This window comes from Daldinia decipiens, assembly GCF_022478715.1.
Source record: "Daldinia decipiens strain CBS 113046 unplaced genomic scaffold F4813scaffold_16, whole genome shotgun sequence".
NCBI classification, from domain to species: Eukaryota; Fungi; Ascomycota; class Sordariomycetes; order Xylariales; family Hypoxylaceae; genus Daldinia; species Daldinia decipiens.
Genome location: NW_026054559.1, coordinates 450,394 through 477,561, shown reverse-complemented (window position 1 = coordinate 477,561; position 27,168 = coordinate 450,394). Strand labels below are relative to the sequence as shown.

At 48.2% G+C, this 27,168-nt stretch overlaps 11 protein-coding genes across 11 annotated transcripts; 7 read left to right on the top strand and 4 right to left on the bottom strand.

The window, feature by feature from the left end:
• Positions 1-203: 203 nt before the first annotated feature.
• On the bottom strand, positions 204-1,972 carry F4813DRAFT_359332 (tyrosyl-tRNA synthetase). The gene is made up of 5 exons (XM_049243315.1): positions 1,564-1,972; positions 1,486-1,506; positions 1,379-1,440; positions 953-1,303; positions 204-896 (listed from the first exon to the last, which is right to left on the bottom strand). The coding sequence occupies exons 1-5, from the start codon at positions 1,694-1,696 to the stop codon at positions 363-365; spliced, it is 1,101 nt and encodes a 366-aa protein (XP_049099678.1). The 5' UTR covers positions 1,697-1,972; the 3' UTR covers positions 204-362.
• A 1,606-nt stretch (positions 1,973-3,578) lies between these two features.
• F4813DRAFT_396229 (uncharacterized protein) lies at positions 3,579-5,645 on the top strand (the record flags this gene model as incomplete). The annotated part of the gene is made up of 1 exon (XM_049247805.1): positions 3,579-5,645. One exon carries the CDS (start codon positions 3,579-3,581, stop codon positions 5,640-5,642), a length of 2,064 nt encoding a protein of 687 aa, XP_049099677.1.
• A 902-nt stretch (positions 5,646-6,547) lies between these two features.
• On the top strand, positions 6,548-8,254 carry F4813DRAFT_72134 (D-isomer specific 2-hydroxyacid dehydrogenase). The gene is made up of 2 exons (XM_049248825.1): positions 6,548-6,837; positions 6,887-8,254. The coding sequence occupies exons 1-2, from the start codon at positions 6,648-6,650 to the stop codon at positions 7,795-7,797; spliced, it is 1,101 nt and encodes a 366-aa protein (XP_049099676.1). The 5' UTR covers positions 6,548-6,647; the 3' UTR covers positions 7,798-8,254.
• Positions 8,255-10,193, top strand: F4813DRAFT_72155 (uncharacterized protein). Its single transcript, XM_049248826.1, has 3 exons — positions 8,255-8,348; positions 8,436-9,229; positions 9,316-10,193. Exons 2-3 carry the CDS (start codon positions 8,798-8,800, stop codon positions 9,865-9,867), a joined length of 984 nt encoding a protein of 327 aa, XP_049099675.1. The 5' UTR covers positions 8,255-8,348; positions 8,436-8,797; the 3' UTR covers positions 9,868-10,193.
• F4813DRAFT_72124 (3-hydroxyacyl-CoA dehydrogenase) lies at positions 10,025-11,274 on the bottom strand. Its single transcript, XM_049248824.1, has 3 exons — positions 11,055-11,274; positions 10,728-10,986; positions 10,025-10,676 (listed from the first exon to the last, which is right to left on the bottom strand). Exons 1-3 carry the CDS (start codon positions 11,090-11,092, stop codon positions 10,182-10,184), a joined length of 792 nt encoding a protein of 263 aa, XP_049099674.1. The 5' UTR covers positions 11,093-11,274; the 3' UTR covers positions 10,025-10,181.
• Positions 11,275-11,438: 164 nt separating this feature from the next.
• On the top strand, positions 11,439-13,241 carry F4813DRAFT_359320 (P-loop containing nucleoside triphosphate hydrolase protein). The gene is made up of 4 exons (XM_049243314.1): positions 11,439-11,775; positions 11,843-11,907; positions 12,037-12,166; positions 12,221-13,241. Exons 1-4 carry the CDS (start codon positions 11,713-11,715, stop codon positions 12,941-12,943), a joined length of 981 nt encoding a protein of 326 aa, XP_049099673.1. The 5' UTR covers positions 11,439-11,712; the 3' UTR covers positions 12,944-13,241.
• Positions 13,242-14,389: 1,148 nt separating this feature from the next.
• On the top strand, positions 14,390-17,018 carry F4813DRAFT_389444 (glycoside hydrolase family 2 protein; the record flags this gene model as incomplete). The annotated part of the gene is made up of 2 exons (XM_049246837.1): positions 14,390-14,902; positions 14,967-17,018. 2 exons carry the CDS (start codon positions 14,390-14,392, stop codon positions 17,016-17,018), a joined length of 2,565 nt encoding a protein of 854 aa, XP_049099672.1.
• A 627-nt stretch (positions 17,019-17,645) lies between these two features.
• Positions 17,646-19,436, bottom strand: F4813DRAFT_72095 (GroES-like protein). The gene is made up of 2 exons (XM_049248823.1): positions 18,925-19,436; positions 17,646-18,872 (listed from the first exon to the last, which is right to left on the bottom strand). The coding sequence occupies exons 1-2, from the start codon at positions 18,943-18,945 to the stop codon at positions 17,793-17,795; spliced, it is 1,101 nt and encodes a 366-aa protein (XP_049099671.1). The 5' UTR covers positions 18,946-19,436; the 3' UTR covers positions 17,646-17,792.
• A 465-nt stretch (positions 19,437-19,901) lies between these two features.
• On the top strand, positions 19,902-22,361 carry F4813DRAFT_359312 (P-loop containing nucleoside triphosphate hydrolase protein). The gene has a single exon (XM_049243313.1). It carries the CDS (start codon positions 20,027-20,029, stop codon positions 22,070-22,072), a length of 2,046 nt encoding a protein of 681 aa, XP_049099670.1. The 5' UTR covers positions 19,902-20,026; the 3' UTR covers positions 22,073-22,361.
• F4813DRAFT_359311 (D-lactate dehydrogenase mitochondrial precursor) lies at positions 22,352-25,304 on the top strand. The gene is made up of 6 exons (XM_049243312.1): positions 22,352-22,813; positions 22,875-24,146; positions 24,194-24,288; positions 24,336-24,416; positions 24,466-25,233; positions 25,282-25,304. Exons 1-5 carry the CDS (start codon positions 22,549-22,551, stop codon positions 24,556-24,558), a joined length of 1,806 nt encoding a protein of 601 aa, XP_049099669.1. The 5' UTR covers positions 22,352-22,548; the 3' UTR covers positions 24,559-25,233; positions 25,282-25,304.
• On the bottom strand, positions 24,825-26,543 carry F4813DRAFT_72077 (Di-copper centre-containing protein). Its single transcript, XM_049248822.1, has 7 exons — positions 26,138-26,543; positions 25,992-26,087; positions 25,875-25,935; positions 25,728-25,823; positions 25,282-25,675; positions 25,115-25,233; positions 24,825-25,061 (listed from the first exon to the last, which is right to left on the bottom strand). The coding sequence occupies exons 1-7, from the start codon at positions 26,344-26,346 to the stop codon at positions 24,906-24,908; spliced, it is 1,131 nt and encodes a 376-aa protein (XP_049099668.1). The 5' UTR covers positions 26,347-26,543; the 3' UTR covers positions 24,825-24,905.
• Positions 26,544-27,168: the final 625 nt, after the last annotated feature.

Sequence of the window (27,168 nt, the reverse complement as noted above, 5' to 3'; positions counted from 1 at the left end):
TAGACACCCCATGGCTAAGCATACCTTATTTGTGATAAAATATATGGAAAACCTTTCCGTCCGGAAGTATCTCGCATCAATCCTTAATTGCTAGCCTTTTTAGGGGAGGGTACGATGCGCAAGGAGGCAAAAGCCAATACGAATAATACTTGAAATCAAATCACGTAGAGAATTGAGTCGTACATATCAACATTTTTAGCACCTCATCAAAAATTTCTTTTTCTTCGTGCTCTCAGATCTGAAGTGCAACTAGAATATGTAATGATCGTAAAGTACTAATCAAGGTAGTAACTATAGGTAGATTGTAACCCATGACTAACAGAATATAGTTCAGGGAGAAGAACAAGCTGGGGCGTGTGGGATCACGCTGATTCAGGGTATCCGTATCTGTCTGATTTTTGCCATTCCTCATTCATTGCGTATGCCTGCCGAACATGGTCGAGTAGATTGTTTACCGCGTCGGCAACGGCAGTTGTGAAAGTCTCCGAGGCCAGTTCTTTGGCCTCAAGGTCATGCTTTATCTCGTCAATAGAGATATATTCTTTCGGGGGTCGGCCATTTGTTCCGGGCAGAACCAGCCCTTTTGACCTACACTCTCCATGATCCCCTCGGACCTCTAGAATGCCTTCTGCTTGAAGAAGTCGAATTGGAAGCAACATATCCTTTACTAGAGCAAAGACCCCGTTTTGATCAGTGCTTTTTGCTTCAGCATAAGCTTTCTCAATCTTCTCCTTAACGACCGGAGCGGGGTCTTGAAACATAATCTTCGTTTCGGGTGGATGAGAGGATGACATCTTGCCTCCACGAAGACTCGGTAACATTGAGTTCATAAGCCGAGCTCTATCAGCATACCCAATAAGAGGCATAGAAAGCTCGGCAAATTTAAAGAGGCCGCGCTATATATGCGTTAGCACCCGGTTGACCTTAGGTGACAATATCGACAGTGAAATACCTGATCCGTGCCTCCAAATTGGATATCTACGTTACAGTATTCTTCCGCAAGTGCTTGAAGTGCCGGGCAGAGCATAGGACTCAACATATTAGGTTCATAGCCTGGATTCCAAGCATCTTTGACCGCCTGCTGGGGAACAATTTTACAAAGTCTCCATAGGTCTCGGATGAACTCTGGCGTCATATGATATGTGCCTTCCTCTACGATATGTATTTTCTGTAGAGGAACTCCAATAGCCTCAAGGGCAGCAATGACAGTGTACCTGTAGCAGGCCATCCTATGGGTCACCTGTTCCATAGAGTATTCCACGTTGTCAAGATACGAGAATAATTCGTGAAGTAGAACGACAACCTACATCATTCGTGTCAGCAAAAGAGCATTGTTATATTTTCTTTAAGAGTATTGAGAATGGGGTTAAACACGTACCTCCACTCCTGCTTTAGCAAATTCTGCAAACTTAATCATGGGGATAAGGTATCCGATATGAGCTGCTACAAATTAGCTTCGCCATTATACCAATTGATGTCCCTTACGTCTGCCCGTAGGCGCTGTCGCTATTCGAGATATGCGAGTCAGCAGAGTCTCTCAGTAACTGTTATGAATATACCCACCCCACAAACATCTTGCAGGTTCATCCTTTTGCAGGGCCAGCTTAAGTAGGCCTATGGCATGGATATCCTCAGGTGCGATCCGCCGAGTAATAAGATCAACTCGTGACTGTACGTCCGAAGGGCACTCCATCATGTCCTGAATCAGTTATCGATAGACGCGGCGATGGCCAGTTGTTACGAAGGATAAGGGATGTCTAGAAATTTGTAAGGTATAACTGCCAGGTTGTCACAGCGGATATATGGCATAACGGTCAAATTCTTACACGGAGTGTTCGTTGGTCTTATAAATTAATGTCCTACCATGAATAATAGCCAACTGTTACTACTCGTGTGTAATAAGACAGTAAGAAGAATAGGTAAAGCATGAATGAAAACAGTAGAGCCAGGCACTAACCCTGAGAAATGAGGCTTAAAATGAGGCTCCAAAATGAGAACATTTGCCCAAATTGCCCAGAACCGGAAAGGTCCAATATACGAAAATTAAATCACCAATTGAAAAATTACCGCAGACTTAAGATGACTGGCTTGGATCTAATGATCGTTCATGTTGATTACTTCAAGTTTGACTGGCTTTGAATCTGCCACTGAACTTCCTCCTCGTCCAATGCATTTTTTACCAAGACCTGCAATCTGCATGTGCAGATGCATATCGCCTACCTAGGAAAAAAAGGACAAAAAGTTCGCTGCTGAAAGTGTGCCTAATATATGACAGCATTTCAGATGACCTCAGACTTGAATTCGTTAAAGTAGCAAGCCGTGCTTACTTGCACCACGAAACGCGCAACCTATATTATAATACCTGTAAATCCCTGGCTTAACTTATCTCAGGTGGCCATAAGCGAATCCGTAAAAGCAGACTACACCTGCTTGCGTTATGTTAAGAATGGCATTGTTATGTGTCAAATTGACTACCTACCTAGGTACCTATGCAACCAAAAGTTATCTACTGTATTGTTATTATTACCGTACATAACAAGCCTATGACTTACACAAGTTAAAGGGCTTAGCTTTAAACCATTTTTCATTGTTAATATTAGAAAGAAAAACCAAAAACTCTTCAAATTTAATAATAAACTTTTAAACTGGATTTTTTTATTAGATGAAATAATATGTATTATATGTCTTTAAAAGAAACCAGTATACAATTAGATTAGGTACCTAGGTAGTATTTAACAAAAGCCACAAAAAAAGGGGCTTCAACTTACGGTATCATAATTTAATACTATAAAGCCCGCGGGATTTGAATCGGAAATGGATTCGCTTGACCGTAACTACAACAAACTCCGGACTCGATCTTGTAGCTCTCTTTCATCCCGCGCTTGCAGATTCATTATGCATGTCAAAGAATCAAGGTACCTTTAATTGCTACCTTGATTGGAGAAATAATCTAGTTTCCCCAATGTCCATAACTCATTCCATCGCCTTCAAACGCCTTGGCCTCGCCGGCAATGGTTCTTGCATAAACTAAAACAGCAAGTTTTTCATGCTTGTATTACTTCTAATGCTGTTTTACTTCGCAACTTACGACTCTGTCACGATCTGCGCAATTGTGGATATCACACTCGTTTTCCGTGTCGTGCCCTATCCTGCCAAATACCGACTTTCAATCCATTCCGACTCTCCGTTGTTGGTCATGGGGAGGACACGGCATGTAATTGGCTTCGTTTTCTTCAGAATCTAGCCGCCATTTCCAGTGTAAATGAAAATATGTTGTATCTCTAAGTGAGGCTTGCTGGGTTGGGGTCATCTGACGTCCTTCAGTACTTAGGCCCTATATAGCTGGCTTATATTTCTTTACGTTAATAGACTTGACGTTTCTTGTGGATAGCTCACATACTAAATACAATTTTGTTGATCCTTATCACTTATTTCGAGATAACTTCAATTTCTTAGCCGGCCTTGATATATCACGGCTCAAATTTTAGTTACCTCGCATTAAATATATCTGAACATTTAAGCCATAGACTTATTGGTATCAATCCCTTTCCACCAATTCCATGATGCACTCACTCATCATGGGAGGGCTCTGGCTGATCTTCCTATGTGTATTTATGGGTTTGTCATGTTTCTTGGTGAGATTCTTACGCGCAAGAATATCAACCCGCCAGGTTCAGGCTTCCGGTATCGTTGAAAGAAAGGCTGCAGAGAGCATCTTTCAGAACGACAAACTCCTATATTATCGCCTTCAGAATCTAGAAGATCATCCGGGAGCTCTGGCACAAGCACAAGGACGACTCATCCAGCTGCTTGATATCACCGTCGATTCCGCCCTGAAGTCGACGACGCCTAATTTTCTGTCAGTTCCAGAATTCTGTCTACAGTCGTTGAGAGCGTACCTAGCCGACGTAGAAGCTGCTACTGCTGATGCATGGGCATCCTACCTTAAAAGACGGTCATCGGGGGGAGGCCGTGAGCTTTTCCATACAAGCGAATCTGCAAAACAGTGGTTACGACTGTCCGCGCCAGTGAGGTGTGTCGACGGAGCTTGGCTGTCCAGGATCCATCACGCCCGAACTCCCGAGAGGCTGCGGCCTTCTACCCGAATTGCTTGGCAGATATTATCAGAAGAGCTGGGCGATGGTATTCTAGAGAGAAATCATGTGTATATCTATTCAAAACTGCTACAAAGCGTAGGTCTTGCTCTCGGACCAGGAAATTCGGCACAATTTATAGAACTAGCCTCAGACCCTGATCGTGATGAGCGAGTATGGACAGCAGCAGTTGCTCAATTAGCTCTCGGATTCTTGACCGACAACTTCCTCCCGGAGATTTTAGGCTTCAATATGGCATATGAAGCTGCGACGATCGAGACGTTGATATGTGCTTACGAGCTTAAGGAGATTGGGATGGATCCCGAATATTTCAATATGCATATCACGATTGATAATGCGGATTCAGGCCACACTGCCATGGCAGTTCAGGCTGTTATGAGCTTTATTAGTGCACTTAAGCCCTCAGAAACAATTCAGTCATGGAAACGAATACAAGCTGGTTACCTCTTGGCGAAAATGTTACCGGTTACTCCCATGCCAGTCAGCAAACACAGAGAAGAGGTTTTGAGCATATTCTCTAAGAAGTGCGATCCAGCGAAAGAGTTACACCGACGCTGCACCGCGCGAATTGGAAGATCAAACGGGAAAAAACTGGGGGAGTGGTTAGACCCAGTCCTTTGGGAGACCCAAAAAGATTTATTTCTCTCGTCTTTAGCGCAATCAAAATGGATCGTTCCAGGGAACCCCAGAGACAGTAATCTTGTCAGGCAGATGGGCTGGGGTGGCAGGATGTTTGGAGCATTTACGTTGAGGGAGAAAACTAAGGTCGAAGAATGGATTCGCAACATGACTTCAAAGCACCGAGAAGTCGATGGAGAAGCAGCGAGAGGACGGTATGCAGAATTTACTGGCTACAGTCCCTCAAGCCCCGAAATAATCCCAGCTAAACTGGCCATCGCTTTTCAGAAAGGGGACTGCTCTCTAGGGATAGCTTATAACCCAGTTAAGCCTACATGTATACCGGTTCAAATCCTTCCTTCGCTTTTAATAGAAGCGGCGACCCCGTTGCAATACTGCATAGACAGCCCGGCAAACTGTGCAACAGAGCAGGGCATAGTCGCAGTGAGAATTATGCGAATCTTAAACGGGCTACCCCATCCAGAGGATGCGGTGTTGGGTATGGACGAAGTGACTTGCCCATCAGAGGGAGTTGTTGAGATAGCGTGGCGCGTTGACAAAACGGTTAAGCAACAGCGGAGATTGGAAACCTCGGAAATGAACGATTCGAGTGATCTCCTGGTAGCTCTGCAGCCATGGTTATGGCTTGATAACGTTGCTAGGTCCCCGAAACAAAATTATTGGTTTCTCATCGGCGCACAGGAAGGGTTTGTCGCCTATGTTCTTGCGAATACAGCCGGTCTGCGGAAAGGTGGATTGCCTGATGAGACTGCGTTTCAACTAGGCGCAATTTCAGAGATGATGCAAAGGGAAATGTCCGAGTTGACATGTCCACAGCCCGAGCAACGCCAGGAAGGATTTTGGGCAGTGATTCGATGTCTAGAGGAGACCATATCAAGATCCGTTTAAGCTTTGATAAGAAGAGCAAACGATCTCGAAACTTCAACTTGCGATTTCGAGAAGATCGAGGAAGGGGCTGGTCATCGTGTCACCATCTCATCATCTCACCATCATCCGGCATCCGCATCTTCAAAGGTCTCATTTGTTGCCGCGCGACCTTTTTCTTCTTCTCACAGTAAGAAGACCTTTCGGCAAAGTGATATTGAGATCATCAGGTCTTGTAAGGTGAGGGTTCGATATGGTATAAACAGGTGGTAGATCTTAGCTTTATTTGCAATAAGAAGCGCTTCGATTTAACTCTGGTGACTTTAAACTAATTCGTGAAAACGGGCTACGGTCGATTATGCTATATGATGGATGGCTTATGTTCTTATATTTAGTCTCAAAACAAGACCTTTTCTTTTCCCTACCGATATCATAAGACAGCATATTTGACGGGGATAGAAAAGTTGCCGGTAAATTCTTTTATAGCCCGAGTAGTTAGCTATATTAACGAGCCTCATAATGAGAAATAAAGATGTGATTTTGCGAACCTACAAACTACGGCTTTAAATAATTCGATTACGTACGAGAGCACAAGCGTAACTTATATTATAGCAACCCAAGTAGCCCAACATTGCCCGAAGCAAGAGACGTTTGGAATTATTGGTCGCTAATCTTATCCGGGGAGCGAATGCTGTCGTGTATTCTCTTAGGTATTTTTATGCTTGATAATCTATATAAGATGGGTGATTATCGTTTCATTTGAGAAATGAACGACCACAAAGTATTGAGATGGACAATTATCATATTCAGGGCCGGGTTGAGGTCGGAGATCGGGTATCATCGGAGGTACCGGCGATACTCGGCATAAAGTGGAGAACAATTATAGCAGACGAAGGCGTGATCGTCTCCGCGTGGAGATGTCTCTAAGAACTACGTCTTACATAGGACAATCGAAAAAGAAGCATATGGCTGTTTAATAGAATTCGAATAATTATAACCATCACCACTTTTCAAGTCACTAACTTCATCATGGCTCCATTGAAAATTGCTGTGTTAGATGACTACCAAAAATTCTCTCAGAACCCGTTCAAGGACTTACCGACCTCTGGGTATGAGGTGGCGATATTCACCGATACTCTACTTCCATTCAACCACCATGATACTCCTCAAGATGCCAAAGATGCGCTAGTTAAACGCCTTGAGCCGTTCGACATTATTTGTGAGTCTTTCTTGAAGATCAGTATGTATGAAAGATCTAATACTTATAGCCTCGATGAGAGAGCGGACGCCATTCCCGGAAGAACTTATCAATCGGCTCCCAAATCTTAAACTTCTCCTCACTACAGGTAGTCGCAATGCATCTATCAGCGTGAAGGCATGTTCCCAGCGCGGCATCCTCGTGGCTGGTACTGATGTGAAAGGGCCAAGTCCAGACTCTACGACACAGCATTGTGTCGCATTGATCCTTGCGCTTGCCAGAAACATACCGCAAGACGATGCTATCATGAAATCTGGAGGTTGGCAGACAACTTTCGCAACGGGATTGGCAGGGAAGGTGTACGGCAGTATTGGCCTTGGTAGATTAGGAGTGTCTGTCTCGAGGATCATGCACATAGCCTTTGGGATGAAGGTCGTGGCATGGAGCCCAAACTTGACTCAGGAAGCTGCCGATGAGAAAGCCAAAGCTGCTGGATTACCTGTCGAGGACGGAGACGGAGAGAAGACGTTCAAGGTAGTTGGTCGAGATGAATTGTTTTCCTCTGCAGATGTAGCTGCTGTTCAGCTGGTCCTCTCGGGCCGGTCTAGAGGTCTAATAACAGCAAACGATTTAGGAAAGATGAAGAATTCGGCGCTATTCATAAACACTTCACGAGGACCGATAGTGGTAGAAGAGGATTTACTCGAGGTAGCTAAGAAGGGATCAATACGTGGCATAGGGATTGATGTATACGAAATCGAGCCACTACCTACGGCTAGCGAGTGGAGGACGACGAAATGGGGGGAAGGAGGTAGAAGTCGGGTGGTTTTAACACCGCACATGGGCTACGTCGAGGAGGAACATATGACGGAGTGGTATCAGCAGCAGGTGCAAAACATATTACGATGGCAGAAGGGCGAAGCATTGGCCACTATTCTCAGTGATGATGGATACTATGAAGCGTTACGCTTTATGAATTAAACTAGAAGTTACAGCATTGCACTTTCCGTAAATACCTAGGTACCTTAGGTGCCTAGGGTATCTAATATGTAATGTTAAAGTGTGATTGTGGTTGATCTGTGGCCTTGGTAATAATTAGTTGAAGCCAGCAGCATGTTGCTGTTGTTACTACTGTTGTTGCTGCTGCTGCTGTCTGGTGACAGCGGGTTCAATGTTAGTTCCTGGGGAACTAACAGAGTACCTAACCTGGTAGGCACCTACCTTAGGATGTATCAAAGTACTTAACCTAGGTTAGTCAAGTACTATGCCATCGTGACTTCCTAAAACTATATAATTCACGCTGATTTTAACTCCTCCTGCCTACCGCGTCTTGCGTCATTTTTTATTAATGTTCCTTTCCAAACATTGTGCATCTTTCTCCCTCTTGGCGCACATCGCCATTTATCTTCCCACAAATTTCTATCTACTCCTTGGTTTACCATCCATCATTACCCTTTGAGTTCAAGTGAACTCGGAAGAGATTATGGATGTGTATGGACAGTCGTCCCTTAACCAAGGGACTCCAGGTGAAGGTAAGACATTCATCCAACCTGACGAATATAACCATACCTGGCAATTCTGTCAGCCTCAACTTTAGTCACTGAGCTTACCAATTATAGAATCACCCTTCAGTACCGGATTTCAGGCGTTACTCAGCGACGCGACTAAGACGACTAGCTCAGCGTCAACTTCCTATGGAGGTCCTAACTCCTCATTCGCATCCGCAGGATTCGTCATCGATCTTGGGGGTAGTGGTCCCCATGGTCGACCTGGGGTCGGTAGCGTATCTGAAGACGATTTCAAGGTCAAGCAAGAGGTTTCTGGCCCATCATTAGATAGCGATAGCACTACTGCTTTGGGGGGCACGTCTCGGAATGGTAAGCATCGCAATATTTCTCCTGCCTGCTAGTTAACATCGCTCTAACTATGATCCCAAGCTGCCTTCATCCCTCTAGTCAATACTGCATCCAGAGGCAGTACAATGTCATCTTTGAGTCTACCGGCCCGCCCCATCGACGCTGGCAATATAGCCACCCCAGAGGTTGTATTAAAGCGCCCCATCCTTTCTAGGCCAATCTTTGGTATTACTCACGGTGCTACCGTTCCTCCTCAAGGGCCATCCGACCTTGCTCAAGATCAAAGCGGTAGCCAAGGGGGTGTTGAGCCAGAGCATGCGGTAAATTGCCCTGCTATAGACGGTAAATTCGTCACTCCTGCAATGCTTCTGAGCCAAGAGTGTCAGAAAAGACGATTCAACCCGCAGTTTACAGAATGGCACGATCGCAACGGCCGTTGTAAGTGCTCTGTCAGTCTCAAGGGGTTGATAGTTACCGATATACGTGCATACGATACGGCTTCCGAGGCAAAGACGGCTATTTCCAGAAAGGCTCTAATAGAAGTTCGCAAGTTGCCGGTACGTAATATTAAGACTCTCCGTTTCTCCCGGTTTTCACCGAATTCCCCCTTTCTTGCTCGGGTCGTTGTTAATATGTAATAAAGTGCGAGGATCCGGCAGGTAAACCTGCAGCGATCCTTACGGAGGTTGTCAAGCAGGGCATATACAAAGACGTGCCCGACTTCTTCGGGTTTGGTTCGGCGCAGACGGAGAATAAACCAAACCCCCAACAGCATCGCAATAATCAGCATACCCAAGTTGCTCCTTTCATGCAGGAGCATCGTGTCAGCCGTTATCAACCCCCTGGCAATTTCTCCAATGACCGCTACGACAACTACAATCTTCACGATCAACAGAATTTTCTGATGAGTCAAGTCCAATACTTGTTCGGTCACATCAACGGACCTAGCAACAGGATCGCAGAGGATCCCTTGGCCTCTCGTGCCTTCCTAGAGGGCATAGCCTTAGGCTCACGGCTAGGTCAGTCAACTATACGCCGTCCCGACGCGTACACCTACGCCCCGCCCTCGGCTCCTCAGAGACTGAATGCTCGGCCACATGGCGATAGTGGCCGCCGCCGGGAGCGATCCCCTGTCACAGGTCCTAGGTCCCATCATAATCGAGTGAGATCGCCACTTCGTCGCCGCAACCATTAAGATATCTACCAGCTTGCTCATTGGCCTTGAATAGATATTATCTCGGTTGCAGATCGCCCTAGATCAAGTTGCCTTTGCACACAGCTTATAGTTCTTTGTCGTAGATCGGTCGAGTATTTTACGCGGAGGGTTCTAGGTGGAGAACCACATGATCCCATTTCCCGATACGTAGGAAAGGATATTGCGTTGCATTTTCGTTAGATCGTTATGGATGTTGTTTCTCTGCAGTTTCCTTCAGTCAGAAAAAAAGACACCAAAAGAAAATTTGCACCAATTCTCGCAACTTGGTTATTTGTGACAATGCTGTATTGCTCTTAGATCTTGCTTGGCATTCTTAAACCTCCGTCTAATCTGATCACTGTACCATTCAGCATGGAATTCTCGATGACGTGCCGGGCTAACTGGGCAAACTCCTCGGGCTGTCCTGCTCGTCTCGGAAATTCCATGACTGCTTCTAGGCCCTTGAATAGCTTCTTGGGCATCACAGCCGTCATTCGCGACTCGAACACTCCTGGAGCAATAGTTACGCAACGGATGCCGTAGCGTGCTAGGTCTCTCGCCATTGGCAGAGTCAAGGCTGCAACTGCACCTTTACTGGCTGCATACGACACTTGCCCTTTCTGCCCGTCAAATGCAGCAACTGAAGCCACCATGACGACTACACCCCGTTCCTTGTCGGCTCCCACGGGCTCGGTTTTGGCAATATGTACGAGACACTGCCGTACCAGGTCGATCGTGCCTCGCAAGTTGACATTGACGACGAAATCAAAACTGTCCATACTGAAGGCGTTGGCCTCCCGATCCAATATCTACTGGGCTGTTAACATCCTTTTCGTCAAGCTGTTTCGAAACTTCCGTACCGTGGCTGGGTTACCGACGCCAGCAGCAGGTATGACACCGCCTAAGGGTTTCCCTGTCTGCTGTGCCCATTCAATGGTTCCCTTGACGGCTGCTGCAATACTCTCAGTGTCGAGGACGTCGCAGACGAAGAACTTCCCCGTTCCACCAGGAAGGTTATTGACTACTATATTGCCGTTTTCTTCATTCAAATCTAGGATAGCAGCATTACCCCCATTCCTACAGATCTCCTCTACACACGCCTGCCCAAGACCCGATGCTCTATACATAAATAGTCAGCTTGGCTTGAGAGGTTTACTCTGGATGCATGAAAGACGTTAATTGCGTACCCGCCAGAGACGACAAATGTCCTTCCTTCAATCTTCATGTTGACTATGTTGATACGGATAGAATGGCAATTAGTAGTCGAATGTGAACTAATATATTTAAGAAAATGGGAGCTGACAGAGCTAGGCTTATGAGTTTTATAATAATGAATATCTAGGTGCCTTAATCTTATAAAACGAACAATCCGGATCTAGCCGTCGCGGTTGCGGTAGTGAGATAAACGGAGAATTGGCAAGCCTCGGTAAATTATCCCATCAGCACATTAGCTAAGATAAGAGGTGTTCCTGCTGACTAAGAGAGGTACAATAGGTACTGTGTACCTAGGTATTGTACAATACATACATTAAGCAAGCACTAACATACCTACATACCGGCGAATCCCTGCAGAGTACCCACACCTTACACCTAGTTTCGTCACTTGTTGATCACAAGCACTGATAAGCAGAGCTGAAACTACCGCATTTCAGGCATGGATTGAACTATTTTAAGCCTTGGTTTAGTTTATATCGTAAGGCAAACCTAACCAGCAACCTTGATTATACCCAATTCCTGCATATTCAATAACCGTTTCGACCACTTGCCCTTATTGACAATTCCACGTTTCCTACTTTTAACTGAGTTTCGGCCTGTTTGCCGATATCGCACGAGGGGCCGGACAAGATGACGCGTCCGAGACGCTCATCGGCCGCTAGCACGGAGAGTACGGGGACGGCGGGCGACCAGGTATGCGGCAACGAACTTTAGGCGGGAGATAAGCAAAGAAATCCGATGGCTAATACGGTGGTTCTAGGAGCTCGGGAGCATGTATGATTACCTCGCCAAGATTATCTTGTTGGGCCCGAGCGGAACTGGAAAGTGAGTCTCGAAATTATCCCAATTCGAGTTGAAGAAGACATCCCGAATCCCGAACACAGGTTTTTGGAACCGTGTGTAGGAAGATGGGCCTCTATTATGGGCTACTTGCTAACAGTGCGGTCCCGGCAGGTCGTGTCTTCTGCATCGTTTTGTCAAGAACGAATGGCGAGTTCTTTCCTCGCAAACGATCGGCGTTGAGTTCGCCAGCAAGATTATTAAAGTCGGTACTGGCCCGCGGAGGAAGCGGATAAAGCTACAGGTATTGAGATCTACCATGGTAACATAGAGCGGCTGTGGCTGATATTAATACTAGCTATGGGATACGGCAGGCACTGAGCGCTTTCGCTCTGTCTCGCGGTCATACTATCGAGGCGCCGCGGGCGCTATCTTATGCTACGACATCACATCGCATAACTCGTTCAGGGCGCTACAGCCATTTCTTAATGACGCGCGAGCGCTAGCTTCACCCAATTTGACGATGATCCTCGCAGGAAATAAACTGGATCTTGCCAACGATACTCTCATCGATACGAGTCTTCCTCCTCCCACACCGTCAAGCACGAGTTCGTCTCTACCGTACAGCACGTCCGTCGGTACAACTAGTGCAGGCGCTTCCCTCGGAACGCAAATGAAAGCGACGGTAGCACCCGAAGGCCGCGAGGTATCAACCACTGAGGCGTCACGATGGGCTAGTAGCGTCAACGTACCTGTTACGGTGGAAGTATCGGCTTTCTCAGGCGAGGGCGTGGACGAGACATTTGCGCGGCTGGCACGCATGATCCTGACCAAGATTGAGCTCGGAGAGATCGACCCAGACGATCCGATGAGCGGTATTCAGTATGGCGACGGAGGCATGTGGAATGCGGGGGCTAGCGATGGCGGTAGCATCAAGAGCTCCATGACGACAGATGAGGTCGGCCTCGGCGGCATGAGGCGGAGACGCAAAGGCAAGAACCGCGCACAGAATTGGGGTATGCGCGAGTGGGAAGAGGTGTTTACTCTAAACCGCGGGCGAGGCAGAGGAAATTGCTGCTAATACAAGATACAAAGGGGGTTAAGCTGTGGGCTGTAATCACGATGCAAGGGATACGGGCTAAACGGGGCTGGCCTGGCGACACTACGATGATACCTACTTCTTTTGCAAGCGCGCTCGCTTTTGGTTGTTTTCAGCTTTTATGGCGTTGGGAGTGGACGTGCCCTAGGGATAATTCCGAAGACCTGATAGAATAATGAGATTTCTTTTCGCCCAATATCACAGATTTATACGTAAAGATACCTGCCTACCTACCTACTTAGGTATATATGCGGGTGAACATTGGACTCGCAATATGTAGCTGTACTAGAGGCCGATGCTACGATGCCGAGCGCCGATAAGCGGCGTGGGAGGTTTGGCTCCGTCCTTTTCGGCGGAGGGTCTTCCACCCCTTGCACTTCGGCGGAACGACCTCCACTAGGTTACCGAGTGCTTACCTGAACATATTTGTGCATATTCTTTCTATATAATATCAGTCAATGAGATAACACTAAGCATAGAATATTGATATTAGTGACTATCAATATCCTGGAGGTCGGGGTTATAAAAATTATCGAAGAATTGTCTGATAGCCGTAGCCGTACCATAACCTATACGTACCGACCGGGGCTTTCTCCGAAGAGGATCCCGCTCCGCTGCACGAGACTAGCCAAATTGAGTAGCGGAATCGTATGCTCCGCGATATGGAACCATTAGCGTAGAATCGGCGAGTTCAGAAAGGTGGGGTCCGATGATTAACGTTTCTTGATTTCTTGCATGTGTAAAATAAGAGTTGATCTCGTCCAACTAAACTTCTACAACACAATCTCCATTATACATCTCCAACGAAACGAAACGAATCTACAATGATAGCTCTTCTCCAACTGCAGGTTCCTGCATGTAGTCATGCATATACCCCCGACGGTTAGAGCGGCTAGTGATTGCCGCGAGTGGCCGCTTCGCTTGCATTACCGAGATGAGAAACGATATGCTCAGTATAGCCCTCCTCAAGTTGTTCTTCCCAAGTACTCCGAGATCTGTGTCACATAGCAACTTTGAACCAAGTGCCCAAATCTTTGTAAATATCCCCGGCAAGTAACATCCCGCGTTCTTAGTTGCTATTGACCTTGTCTACCTCATACATTGTAAAGTCAACATCGTCGATAGTAGATCGTCTAGTTGCCCTCCAATAAGCTACGAGAATCTTGTCGACTTCCCGTCCATCTTTTTTATTAGTTTTGCCCTGTTTCTAATTGCTTCGTGTCGCTTAAGTCCACATCTGAGCGACACTGTTGCTTGTCTATTTCTATGGAGCATCGTCAGGATTCAGAATCATTGCTAGGCCAAGCCTATTCTAGAATTACTAATTTAAGCAAAGCTCGTCTTGATATAAATCTACGCTTATCCCCATCCTCTATCACTTCTTGTGCATCTCCGTCTCCTCTCCCTTTCAAGCCACAACCCCACGAGATGGCGCCCCGCACTGTGATCCCGATCGACAAGAATTGGGAGTTCAAACAGGCCGACAAGGAGGATAGCAAATATCTGCCCGTGGGCCAATTCCCTACTAACGTGCACCTCGATTTGCTCGCTCATAAGCTTATCCCCGACCCTTATATCGGTAAGAATGAGATTGATGTGCAATGGGTCGGCGAGGCTATCTGGGTCTACAGGACAAGCTTTGCGACTCCTACAATCGGGAGCTCTGCAAAAGCTATCTTGGCCTTTGACGGATTAGATACCTTTGCGACTGTGGCGCTTAACGGGAAGACTATTCTAGAGACTGAGAATATGTTCATCCCCGAACGCGTCGACGTCACAGCCGACTTGAAGGAGGACGGCGGGGAGAACGAGCTCGTTATCACATTTGATAGCGCGTACTTGAGAGGCTGGAAATTGGTCGAGAAATATCCGGATCACAAGTGGGGATGCTGGAACGGCGATAACTCGAGGTTGGCCGTGCGAAAGTCGCAATACCACTGGGTATGTTAAGAATCGGGCACTAGAGGGGAAACTTGTTATAATGAGGATAAACTGACCTATGTAGGGCTGGGATTGGGGTCCGGCATTGTTGACCTGCGGCCCCTGGAGACCGATCAATCTCGAAGTCTACGAGTCGCGTATAACCGATTTCTGGGTCGACATTAACGTTGATAAATCTCTGAAATTTGCCACCATAACTACACATGCTTCCACGGAAGGCAAAGCCTCGGGGGTTTGGTTTGACATTTCATTCAGTGGTACGCCTGTTGTAAGCGAGGCAGTAGCATCTGGTGGAAGTGCTACATTTACAATTGATAACCCAAAACTATGGTACCCGGTACGATACGGTAAGCAGCCCTTATATACAGTCACGGCGACCTTAGACGAAGACGGCAAGATCATAGATAGCGTATCAAAGAAGATCGGCCTACGGAGAGCAGAGCTCATACAGAGGCCACTTAAGGGAGAACCTGGAACGTCATTCTTCTTTGAGGTTAACGGAATTCCCATATTCTGCGGTGGCAGCGATTGGATTCCTGCGGACAACTTCATCCCGCGGATTAGCAAGGAGAGATACTACGACTGGGTTAAGTTGGTGGCGGATGGTAACCAATTTATGATCCGTGTGTGGGGAGGGGGCATCTATGAAGAACAAGCTTTCTACGACGCCTGTGACGAGCTTGGAATCCTCGTATGGCAGGACTTTATGTTTGGCTGTGGCAACTATCCCGCCTGGCCTGGACTTCTAGACTCGATCAAACGAGAGGCGGAAGAGAATATTAAGCTACTAAGACACCACCCGAGCATTGTGATCTACGCCGGAAATAACGAAGATTACCAATACGCGGAGAGCGTCAATCTCACATGGGAGCAGGATAATAAGGATGCTAAGAGTTGGCTGAAGACTGATTTCCCTGCGCGCTACATTTACGAAAAGATTCTTCCCGATGCATGCCGGGAATTAACACCATCTGTCTACTACCATCCCGGAAGCCCTTGGGGAGGGGTTGACACGCGAGATCCTACCGTGGGCGATATTCACCAATGGAACGTCTGGCATGGCACTCAGGAGAAGTACCAGAACTTTGACAAACTAGTTGGGCGTTTCGTATCTGAGTTCGGCATGGAGGCCTTCCCATCGGTAAAGACGATCGATGCTTTTCTCCCTCTCGGCAAAGACGACCCAGATCGGTATCCGCAGTCCTCGACGATAGACTTTCATAATAAGGCAGACGGACATGAGCGACGTATAGCATTGTATCTTGTTGAGAACATGCGGTACGCGCCAGACCCACTCGAGCAATTTGTTTACAGCACACAGCTAATGCAGGCCGAATGCCTGGCGTCGGCATACCGGCTTTGGAAAAGGCAGTGGAAAGGCCCAGGGCGTGAATATTGTTCCGGGGCGCTCGTTTGGCAGATCAATGATTGTTGGCCAGTCACTAGCTGGGCTATCTGTGATTACTACCTGCGTCCCAAGCACGCCTATTTTACCGTCAAGCGCGAGATGGCGCCGTTATCGGTTGGCATGACACGGCGTGAGCACAAATACCCGCGCAATAAATACACACGCGTGGACATAGAAACGAAAGTGCAGATCGAGATATGGGGTAGCAATCTTACCCTCGAGGACCTAACGGTAGATTGCGTGGTCAAGGCCTGGGATGTTGATACCGGGAGGAAAACGTACAGCGAGACGGTCAACAAAGAGCCTCTCGTTCTCCCCAAGAACCAATCTACTGAAATAGTGGCCTTCGATGTGCCAGAGCCAAAGAAAGACGAGGGTATCGATGCTTCGCGAACTGTTGTTGCCGCATACTTGGTAAGCCGTGATGACGGCACTCAGCTTGCGCGTTACGTCAACTGGCCAGAGCCCCTAAAATATTTGCATCTTGCCAAACCAACACAGCTACGTGCGGAACTAAGTAACGATCTCACCACCGTTAATGTTTCGGCCGAGGTCCCTGTTAAGGGCGTCGCGGTCGAGAGCGAGGACGATGATGTCAAGTTCGAAGATAACCTGATTGATATCGTCCCTGGAGAGGTGGTGAGTATTAAGGTACGCGGTGCAAAGGAGGCTACTGCTATTACCACTAGGTATTTAGGCATGATCTAGATATAAATCTGGGTAGTTACTCGATACATAGGTGGATATAGATTAGGATGAAGACGTGAATTGGATACGTTCGCCACTCTCAGTTAATTTAATTTCTAAATTTTTACCTTCATGAATTACACCATTGTACGGTATTTTCCCAATACTCTTTTTTCATACTACCCCCCTTACCAATAACTTCATTCATTTTCCTAGTAGATTTCCTAGTAGATTTCCTAGAGCTAGCCTAACCGAACCCTTCATTATATATGTACGACAAGGGCCCTGGTCTAAATGCCACTTTTACCACAAATTCGTCACGCGTCATGGGGTCTAGATTTGGATTTGGACACCATGTAACTACCTGCCCGGCTAAGTGTCCGATCCTATCGGAGTCGCCCCGTATCCCGTTGATGTCGTATCGGGGAGTGTAACATGGGGAATCCGGGGGGTAGATATGCTGCTAGGGGGCTTATATTAGGAGACCACTTCCCACTTAAACGAGACAGGAATTGATTTGGCTTTGGAGTATATGATGAACGCATCGTGTACTACTTATAGTATGGCCAAAATGAGCATGAGTGACACGAAATACTAGAGCGGAATAGGTGGACTTGCGGTAGACACGTATGTACTATTACTCTTGTAATTTCACTGCATACGAACATTATAGAGTCATACTGATAGTCGCATATAGTAACAAACCGTGTATTACAATCTGCAACAACCGTCGCTCTTATCAACAGCGCACGCCCAGCCAGTACTGGGAAATCATACAGATGTTTCACGACAGGTCTAAGCTTTAGAAGCAACAGCAGCGGCGCCCTTCTCGTTCGGGCCCGCGATCAAGATTTTAATAACCTCACCCTGCTTGACCTTCTTGAACGCGTCCTCGGCCTCTTTGAACGCAACAACGGCGCTGACGAGCCTCTTGACATCGACCTTGCCGCCGGCGACGAGCTCGACGGCGAGCTTGTAGTCACCACTTCCATAGCGGAAGCTGCCCTTAGCGGTGACCTCCTTGATGCACATGGCCATGATGGGGAATGTGATGTCCGACTTGCCCATGCCGCCCTGAACATACGTGCCGCCCGTGCGCACCGCGTGCAAACTCGTCTGTATACTGGGTTCCGCGCCACTTGCGTCGATCACCACGTCCGCGCCGTCAGGAAGGTCTGCCTCCTTCCGGATATTGGCTGCGTTTTGCTCCGCAGATACACGTTGGCTAATATACGTGTGTGTCGAGCTGAAGGACTTGGCAAAGGCGAGCTTTGACTCGACAATATCGACGGAGACTACCTTGGATGCACCAAAGGCACGAGCTACTGCTGCACAGAGAAGACCAACGGGACCAGCTCCCATAACGATGACTGATTGTCCTGGGGTTACGACTGCTTGTCGGACGATGTGAACGGCTACGGCGAGGGGCTCGATCAAGGCGCCTTCTTGCAGGGAGACGTTATCGGGTAGCTTGTAGCAGAAGTCGGCTGGGGCCACCCAGAAGCCCGTCAGGGTGCCGTCGTAGGGAGGCGTCGCGGCGAAACGCATCTCAGGGCAGAGATTGTACTTGCCACTCAGACAAGGTTGGCATCGCCGGCAGGGGTAGCCGGGTTCTAGAGCAATACGATCACCAGCCTTCAACGTTTTCACCTCGGAACCGACTTGGATGACGGTACCGGACGACTCGTGGCCCAAAACCATGGGATCCTTAACAACGAAGTGGCCGATAGCACCATGCTCCCAGTAGTGAACGTCCGAGCCGCAAATTCCGGTGTAGTTCACGGCGATGAGGACATCGTGGGGTGTTTGGAGGGAAGGAACGGGCTTGTCTGAAAACTCGACATCATGGGGTTTATTAAGGATAAAAGAAAGGTTCTAAGACTGTTGTTAGAGAAATATCTGGCGGTCAAGGGGGTACGTTACGTACGCTCGCCGATTTGGGATCCATTTTACCTAGTCAGTAAATATGAGGAACGTCAAGGGAGGGTATCAAATGGATAGATAGCAGAGATACAAGTATTTGACTTCAAAATACAAAATAAGATTATCGTGACTTTTGACAATGGAAACAGGGAGGACGAGATATAAAGTCAACACTCAACACATGAGAATGAAAGAAAAATAAAATAAAATCACTCGCCTCCTTTGCTCCCCCGTACTCGGAGAGCTAAGCTCTGCTAAGGCAAGACAATCTCGTGAGAGCTACAGCATAACACGATAGCGCGGGGCAAGGGTTGGCATATTGGCATCTCATAGTATCTCATAGGACATAGAATGTCGTAATGGCACCTGCAACCCGCCTGCCCACCCACCAGGTCGAGGCGTAGTGGGGAGATCATCCCCGGTCGACCCCCGGTCGACGGTTCTATGATGGAGCTTTGACATTCCAAGTTGCTAATGCTTACAAGCTTCTTCCCCTCGGGCTAGAATCACGTTGTGTTTATCCAATGATTTACCCGGGCCAATCAGCTAAGCAGCGGTGTCTGCGCTAGATCATCCATGTCGTATGTACATATGTACATAGAAGACCTGGGGCTGCGGTTCGCCTATGCTAGCCGGGGTGTGCCGCAGAGCGGGAAGCAAGGAGATCCTGAAGTCACGAAGTATGGTAGCGACAGGAGCCAATCGAAGGATAATAAATTAATTATCTTTTTGACTTATGATCTAATATCACTATCGTTAATATGTATTGGCAGCGGAAATGACGTCAATTTCCAAGTTGTCGATCACCAAGCATGACGCCAACGAAATGATGATTTATGAAGAAAAGCTGTCGTTTGGTAGTTTTCTGGATAAGAGGCATAGTAAAGAAAGAAAGAAAGAAAGAAAGAAAGAAAGTGATTGGTTGATTGATAAATCAGTTTGCGGGGCAGTGGGGCGCGGGGTGGAATATTAAGCACCGAGTTTTTTTTTGTCCGGCAGAAACTTACCGCCAAGAAATTTCTCTACACCGCCCCAACCCTACGAAATAATTTATCCAATAATTCTCACCTTCGTAAGTGGTCTGAGAGAGATAGTCGTCGCAAACGATGGATATTCTGAAGATTCTGTCCCGAGGGACAAAGAGGTCTGCCACTCAACAAGCTATCCAAAAACCTATCGCAAAACCTTCAAACCCCCAGCTCTTCAATGATCCTACTCGAGGTGTGAAGCGCAAAAGGAACGAGGAAACCATCTCGACGCTAGAAGCCGACGGTGATCTGGATGAGATCAACTTCTTTGCGCCTCGAGCAGCTAAAAAGCAGAGTCCCGAACCCGGGATTCGGGAAATACCTAAAGAGAATGTGCCAAAGCCGGTACTTGACGAGGAAGAAGTCCGACAAATCCTTCGGTCGCATCGTTTGAAGTTTACTCTCCTTTCCTCCCACGAAGAAAAAAAGAAGAAGGTGAAGAAGTCCAAAAAGAAGGAAGAAGCGAAGTCAAAATTGAAATATGTAAAGAAACAGCTTTTCCCGCAACCACTAACGTCGTTTTCCGAATTACGTTCCATATACAATATCTCGACTAGACTAGGAGAGAATCTCGCAAAGCAGGGATATCGGATACCAACTGAAATACAGTTGGGCAGCCTACCCCTTTTATTACAACCAGATAGGGCGATACCGACGTCTACTGCCAAAGAATTAAATTTCAAAACTGATAATGGTATTGATTTCTTGGCAGTCGCGCCAACCGGCAGTGGCAAGACGCTTGCGTTTTTGATCCCGGCCATCAACAACATTTTGCGCAGGAGGGCTGGCGATACGGCACAGAAAGAACATGTGTTAGAAGTGGTGGTGGTTGCGCCTACGCGAGAGCTTGCTCACCAGATTGTTAACGAAGGTAGAAAACTGGCGCAGGGCACAGGGGTCAAGATCGTGGGGATGAAGAAGGGCATGCAGGTACCCGCAGAAGGCCAGGTAGATGCCGAGGATGGGGATACCTCTGGAAGCGAGGATGAGGCCGGCAGTGCTGACGATGATTCGGAAAGCGAGCAGAAAAAGATGACAACAACTAAAACGGATATACTAGTCACAACGCCAATGCTTTTACGGAACTACCTAAAATCGAGGACGTTGCCGACGGTCAAATCATTGATCCTAGACGAAGCAGATGTTCTTCTTGATCCTCTCTTCCGCGAGCAGACTCTCGGGATCTGGTCTGCTTGCACTAACGAGTCTTTGCGACTAACGTGTTGGTCTGCGACTATGGGGTCCAGCATAGAGGGTCTTGTCTTGGAACAACTAAAGTCCCGGGAATCTTCTGCTATCCCTCTAATCCGTATTGTAGTTGGACTGAAAGACACCGCAGTCCCAAGCATTAACCACAAACTCATCTATACCGCTACCGAGCAGGGCAAATTGTTTGCGCTCCGTCAACTTCTACACCCTAAATCCTCGGACGATTCGATGCCGCAAATGCGACTTCCTTTCCTGGTATTTGCACAAACAATCGAGCGTGCTACAGCTCTGCATGATGAATTAAAGTTTGATATACCTGCGGAAGCCGGCGGCTCGTCTCGTATCGCGGCTCTCCATTCATCTCTGTCGGACTCGGCCCGTTCGAGCATTGTCGCCCGGTTCCGTGCAGGTGAAATTTGGGTCCTGATTACGACCGACCTGCTCATGCGGGGCATCGACTTTCGTGGAGTCAACGGCGTGATTAACTACGACGTCCCAACGTCCGCAGCAGCCTACGTCCACCGTGTAGGCCGAACCGGACGAGCAGGTCACGAAGGCGGTATGGCTGTAACATTTTACACTACTGAGGATGTCACATACCTTAAAAGCATTGCCAACGTCATCTCTCTGAGCGAGAAACAAGCTGGAAAGAGTAGCCAGGAGAGTATTCCCAAGTGGCTAATAGATTCACTGCCGAAGGTTGGCAAAGAAGAAAAGAAGAAGCTGAAGCAGCGGGGCGTGGAGTCTCGACGAGGTACCAAGGCTGCTAAGATAACGACGCAGAGCGCGTGGGAGAGACGAAAGGAACACAATAAGCGCGGAGCAATTGCTGGAAGTAAAAAGAGGAAGACACAGGAGACGGTTAGTGATACCCAGGGGCAAGACAACAGCGAATGGGGCGGAATAGGGGATTAAGCTTGTTAAGCTTCATTGATATCATCTACTCTTGAAAGCTTTATTTATTCATTATGGCTTAACTTCTTGACAAGCATATTTATAAGACGCTTATCTCAATATATCCCGATTTAATGGGTTTTGTTAACTACCTTTCTATCTCCTAAATTATTTCCGTAATATTCGATCAGCTATTGGTCAATTAGCCTTCACGCCATCCAGTTGTTGAATGACGATGAGTCGGGATTTAGAGCTCCGTGGGGCTCCGATACCGAAGTCCACTTCTTATAGGCGATAACGGCTATCTCAGGTTCAATCTTTCAATATTTACCCTCGGGAAACTCGCCCGGAATGCTAATTCCCCTCCCAAATACTTCCAGATTTTTTTTAAATACGAATTGGAAGTGACTGCGGACCTATAATTATTCTTTGAAGTCCTGCAGTGTAGTAAGATGACATAGCAATCGGTCTAGCTCCAAGGCGTTACTCAATTCAACATGTCGCGACTCGCATGTCGATCGACCTACACCCGGCTTCAATGCGCCGGCGTACCCAGACCCGTCCGGACGGCTTCGCCATGCGTCGCATACCTACAACGTACGCGATCATATGCCACAGAGAAGAAAGATCAGGGATCTAGTTTCCAGGGCCAGATGCTCGAGAGTATAAGCTCGCGAATCGCGCGCGAGAAGGCAGAGAGAGAAAAGTTTGCGAGACAGCGACAGGAGTCCGCGGGAACGAGGCTCTGGGCTACGACTTTCGGTAAGAATGCTCTAAGCTCATCAACATATAAATTATAAACCTAACGATTTTCAACCATTAGTCGTTCTCGGTGCCGCTGCTGGCTCTTACTTCTTAGGCACGAAAGCTCCCCGAGATATTGACCCTACCTCGACTCTTCCTCTAGCTCTTACTCGCGACCCGAAATACAATGTCGACAAGGCGAACCTCGAAGCCGCCTGGGCCGACTTTGCTAGCATCGTCGGAAATGAGAATGTCAGCACAGTGGACTCTGATCTCGAAACTCACGCGAACTCGGACTGGTCGAGTTACCGCAGCAAGAAGTCGGAGAAGTCGTTCATGATAGTCTACCCGAATTCGACAGACGAGGTTAGCCAGATTATGAAGATCTGCCATTCGCGACGGATACCAGTGGTCGGCTACAGTGGAGGTACCAGCTTAGAAGGCCACTTCACACCAACGAGAGGGGGTATCTGCGTAGATTTCCAGAGGATGAACAAGATCATTGCGCTGCACAAGGAGGATCTGGATGTCGTTGTGCAACCGGCGGTGGGTTGGGAGCTACTCAACGAGGAAATTGGCAAGGACAACTTATTCTTCCCTCCTGACCCGGGCCCGGGTGCTCAGATTGGAGGCATGATTGGTACTGGATGTAGCGGTACGAATTCGTACCGGTATGGCACTATGAGGGAATGGGTACTCTCGCTTACTGTCGTGCTGGCGGACGGTACGGTAATCAAGACCCGCCAAAGGCCGAGGAAGAGTTCTGCGGGTTACGATCTGACGAAGCTCTTTATCGGCAGCGAAGGCACTCTGGGTCTTGTCACTGAGGCAACTCTTAAGCTTACCACAAAACCCGCTAGCACGAGTGTGGCGGTTTGCGGTTTCGGTACGATTCGGCAGGCTGCCAACTGTGTCGCGAAAGTGGTTGGTCAGGGTGTCCCGGTTGCTGCCGTCGAAATTCTCGACGAAGAGCAGATGAAGTGCATCAACGAAGCTGGTATGACGTCGAAGCAATGGAAAGAAGTCCCTACACTGTTTTTTAAGTTCTCCGGCACCGAGCGTGGCGTCAAAGAGCAGATTCAGATTGTCCAGGAGATGGCTAAGTCAACGGGTAGCAAGAGCTTCGAGTTTGCCCGCTCCGAGGTCGAAAAAGCCGAGCTGTGGAGCGCACGCAAGGAGGCGTTATGGAGCACCATGTCCGTCGCCAAGCCCGGCGAGAAGGTTTGGACCGGAGATGTAGCTGTTCCTATGAGCCAGTTGCCTCTCCTCATCGAGGAGACTAAGGACGACATGAAGAAGAGCGGCATGTACGGCACTATTGTCGGACACGTTGGCGATGGAAACTTTCATAGTAAGTGGCCGGTATATAGCGGTTTGATTTTTCTAACAAGGTGCTAGTTATTCTACTTTCAAATGACGAGCAGAGACATGCTGCCGAGGAGCTAGTGCACCGCATGGTGAAGAGAGCCGTCGAATTGGAAGGAACAGTAACAGTGAGTCTTCCTAGGTAGCATCCAAATATCAGATCTAATAAGTATAGGGTGAACACGGAGTTGGTCTAGTCAAGAGGGATTATCTACCGCACGAACTAGGCGAGAGCACAGTAGACACGATGAGAAAGGTAAGTTTATAAGCGTCCTTCGGCTAATAAAATACTAACCACTCTATAGATCAAGCAAGCGCTTGACCCTCTCAGTCTGCTAAATGCCGACAAGGTTGTCCGGGTACAGAGGCCGAAGCCTGGTGAGGTTGCCGAATGGTGATGCTACTATATAATCAGCATTTGTATAGGCGACATCGTTACCCCTTATATACCTCCTATCTATATCCCGGCGTATTGCCTAAAAATACCGATTTTGTAACTTCACGTGTACTTATCCATTTCTATGCCTCATTCACTCCAGATATTGTACGAGTGCGAATATGTGGGAAGCGATTATGTCTTTGAGCCTTAATGGTGTTGCACTTTCGCGCCCTATTAAATTCGATACTATGGGGCATTTACTCCATGCGTGTTGCCCCAAGGCTCAATAACAGCTGTGAGCCACCGCTACCACTACCCCTTTACGCCAATCCCCATGTCGGCACCTTATTCAAATATACGACTTAATCACTCATACACGAAGCAAAAAGGCGAAGCCCCTACGGTGTCAAGCAATTCGCGGTACTTGAACGACCCGCCAACCGGGCTAACGTCAAGCACGTCGTCCAGCGTTCCGTTGCGACTCGCCGGCATGTTCATCATAGTGATAGTTCCAGCCATGGTCTACATACGTCTTAGTCAACGCCTAAAATCAAAATACTTGATGATGATCTCACCTGTCGGTTCTCCCAGTCAAGGTTCTGCCAGATGAAGTACATGCGGTCGATCTGTCCGTGGTGCTGATAGAAGCCAGGCTCTAGCGGTGAGAAGTAGAAGTCCCCGCCCGGGTCGCCAGCTGGATATGCATTAGCTAAGTCCGCGTACTCTAAAGCCTAAAACTTACCGATGGCGAAATGACCACCACCGTGAACGGCGAATCCCCACTTGCGGGCCTCGGGCCAGCGAAAATCACCTTGCAGATTGGCCTGGAACAGAGCGATGTCGGGGCTTTCGAGGATCGTCTCAGTGGTATTTTGGAGGGAAGCCCACTGGGCACAGATCTGAGTGTTCAAATCTCGCTTCAGACACCGCGGGTTATACGCCAGCGGGTCTTTGGCGGTGTTAGGCCCGAAGTTGACCGTGTAGTTAACAAACGGCCCCTTGGTCACGCAGCCGCCGCCTGAGCCGCCCGGGAAGAAACCCGGGTTAGTCTTGAGCTTGGCTCCGTTCGATCCCAAAGACGTCTCGGAGCCGTCGAAGAGGGGAGATTTTTCAACGCTGCCGGCGTCGAGGCCCCACTGCAACCAGAGTTAGATCTGTCGCATGAGGCTTAGCTGGAAGCTAACTTACCTCCCAGTACGGTAATGCGCCGGTGTAGCCGCACATGGTCCTCAGCTTCTCCTCGAAAGTCCAGATGTAAAGTCTGTGGAAGAGGAGGAAGTATGCCTGCGCATACTGTTAGAATCTCGCGTAGATGTGCCGATAGAGTTGACATACCGAGTTGTGGACATACGGTGTCATCTTGTAGTGCAGAACGCCGAAGCTGTCAAACATGGACCTGATCGAATAATTAGGACTGAGCGCCCCCAAGTTCATCTTGAGTTTAGAACTTACTTCGGACCAGTCACGTTCTCGTACACATTCGGCAGCTTCATCAGACACTCGACGGCCTTGATATATGTCTTTCGTTCTTCTCCGGGGATGTTTCTCCTATCCGTAGGTTAGACCTGCATAGTAAAGTCGGGAATAATACTTCGTACCATTCCTTGCGCCTCCTAACATTCTCCTTCGTACATGTCGACGAACCGTTTTCAAGACGAGCTAGAGCGTTGTCTAGAGCTGTCTGGCCTAGCTGCTGTAAAGCTTTGCCAGAACTGATATCCTCCTGAGGAAAGTCGGCGCCGACAGCGAGCCCCTGAAGGGACGCGCCCACAAGAGCGAACGACAGTAGCTTCTTGAGGAACCCCATTGCAACAGTCGCAACAGTGACTATTCCTTACTTCTCTTCTCTGAAGATGACAAGAAAAGCCCCTCCTATATCCTTCATCCTCGCCAACCCGGGGGAGCACGATTTTCTATACCCCCTATACGCCAAGACCCGCCAGGCTGCGAGTATGGCAGAATGGCAAAATGTGGGGAACCCCTGTCCGCATGGAAGCGACTCAGAGGCTGCCAACCAAGGGGATGGACACGAGAAAGTAAGGTTAAAAAGCGTTACAATATACCACGAGGCAATTTTTTTTTCCAGTCCTCGCTATCGCGCATATTAGATTCGGACGCACTCCATTGGCCGCGGGGCGCCGATCATCACCTTAGCGATGGGAAAGGGTAGTCGACAAAGTGCCGGACGCGCAGCCAGACGGCTACCCAACAGGGGATGCGCAGAGGGCTAAATAGAGTGGCAGAATGCCGCTCACCATTGGTTCCCGACACCCCTTGCCGGGTCGCTTGATTGAGCGGTCACTTGATTTCTGCCGGCGAGCGTAATTTCGATGACAGAAATAATAACAAGAAATACCCCTTTCTGTGCGAGGCCTCGCGGATTGTCTCTCGCCTCTGGAATCCCAAAGGGGACGCGGCGCAGATACACGGACCGGGACGGCATGGCACGGCAGCCATGAAGTGGTGTCTTTGCTGCCATTCGCGATATTTATCCACCCTGTTGGGACCGGGGTGCGGGTTGTATGCCTAGTGTTATGTCGTATATTTGCGCAGAGGGAGCCAACTTGGCGCCACGCTTGTATCCGCCCTTGCATAGATGCGCGCTCCGGGTCTATATAATTAGGACAAG

Bases quoted from the DNA above. Each gene is read 5' to 3' on its own strand.
- F4813DRAFT_359312 (XM_049243313.1), top strand. From the start codon at position 20,027: ATGGATATTCTGAAGATTCTGTCCCGAGGGACAAAGAGGTCTGCCACT.
- F4813DRAFT_72095 (XM_049248823.1), bottom strand. From the start codon at position 18,945: ATGGATCCCAAATCGGCGAGC. The intron at 18,873-18,924 runs GTACGTAACGTA...CAACAGTCTTAG, and splicing joins TGGATCCCAAATCGGCGAGC to AACCTTTCTTTTATCCTTAA.
- F4813DRAFT_359320 (XM_049243314.1), top strand. From the start codon at position 11,713: ATGACGCGTCCGAGACGCTCATCGGCCGCTAGCACGGAGAGTACGGGG. The intron at 11,776-11,842 runs GTATGCGGCAAC...CGGTGGTTCTAG, and splicing joins CGGGGACGGCGGGCGACCAG to GAGCTCGGGAGCATGTATGA. The intron at 11,908-12,036 runs GTGAGTCTCGAA...CGGTCCCGGCAG, and splicing joins GGCCCGAGCGGAACTGGAAA to GTCGTGTCTTCTGCATCGTT.
- F4813DRAFT_72134 (XM_049248825.1), top strand. From the start codon at position 6,648: ATGGCTCCATTGAAAATTGCTGTGTTAGATGACTACCAAAAATTCTCT. The intron at 6,838-6,886 runs GTGAGTCTTTCT...TAATACTTATAG, and splicing joins TGAGCCGTTCGACATTATTT to CCTCGATGAGAGAGCGGACG.
- F4813DRAFT_359311 (XM_049243312.1), top strand. From the start codon at position 22,549: ATGTCGCGACTCGCATGTCGATCGACCTACACCCGGCTTCAATGCGCC. The intron at 24,147-24,193 runs GTAAGTGGCCGG...ACAAGGTGCTAG, and splicing joins TGGCGATGGAAACTTTCATA to TTATTCTACTTTCAAATGAC. The intron at 24,417-24,465 runs GTAAGTTTATAA...ACCACTCTATAG, and splicing joins CAGTAGACACGATGAGAAAG to ATCAAGCAAGCGCTTGACCC.
- F4813DRAFT_72077 (XM_049248822.1), bottom strand. From the start codon at position 26,346: ATGGGGTTCCTCAAGAAGCTACTGTCGTTCGCTCTTGTGGGCGCGTCC. The intron at 25,824-25,874 runs GTATGTCAACTC...CAGTATGCGCAG, and splicing joins CACCGTATGTCCACAACTCG to GCATACTTCCTCCTCTTCCA. The intron at 25,234-25,281 runs GTAAGTTTTAGG...ATGCATATCCAG, and splicing joins TGGTGGTCATTTCGCCATCG to CTGGCGACCCGGGCGGGGAC.
- F4813DRAFT_359332 (XM_049243315.1), bottom strand. From the start codon at position 1,696: ATGATGGAGTGCCCTTCGGACGTACAGTCACGAGTTGATCTTATTACT. The intron at 1,507-1,563 runs GTGGGTATATTC...TATCTCGAATAG, and splicing joins ACCTGCAAGATGTTTGTGGG to CGACAGCGCCTACGGGCAGA. The intron at 1,441-1,485 runs GTAAGGGACATC...AATTTGTAGCAG, and splicing joins GACAGCGCCTACGGGCAGAC to CTCATATCGGATACCTTATC.
- F4813DRAFT_72124 (XM_049248824.1), bottom strand. From the start codon at position 11,092: ATGAAGATTGAAGGAAGGACATTTGTCGTCTCTGGCGG. The intron at 10,987-11,054 runs GTACGCAATTAA...ATTTATGTATAG, and splicing joins ACATTTGTCGTCTCTGGCGG to AGCATCGGGTCTTGGGCAGG. The intron at 10,677-10,727 runs GTACGGAAGTTT...ACAGCCCAGTAG, and splicing joins GCGTCGGTAACCCAGCCACG to ATATTGGATCGGGAGGCCAA.
- F4813DRAFT_72155 (XM_049248826.1), top strand. From the start codon at position 8,798: ATGTCATCTTTGAGTCTACCGGCCCGCCCCATCGACGCTGGCAATATA. The intron at 9,230-9,315 runs GTACGTAATATT...TATGTAATAAAG, and splicing joins TAGAAGTTCGCAAGTTGCCG to TGCGAGGATCCGGCAGGTAA.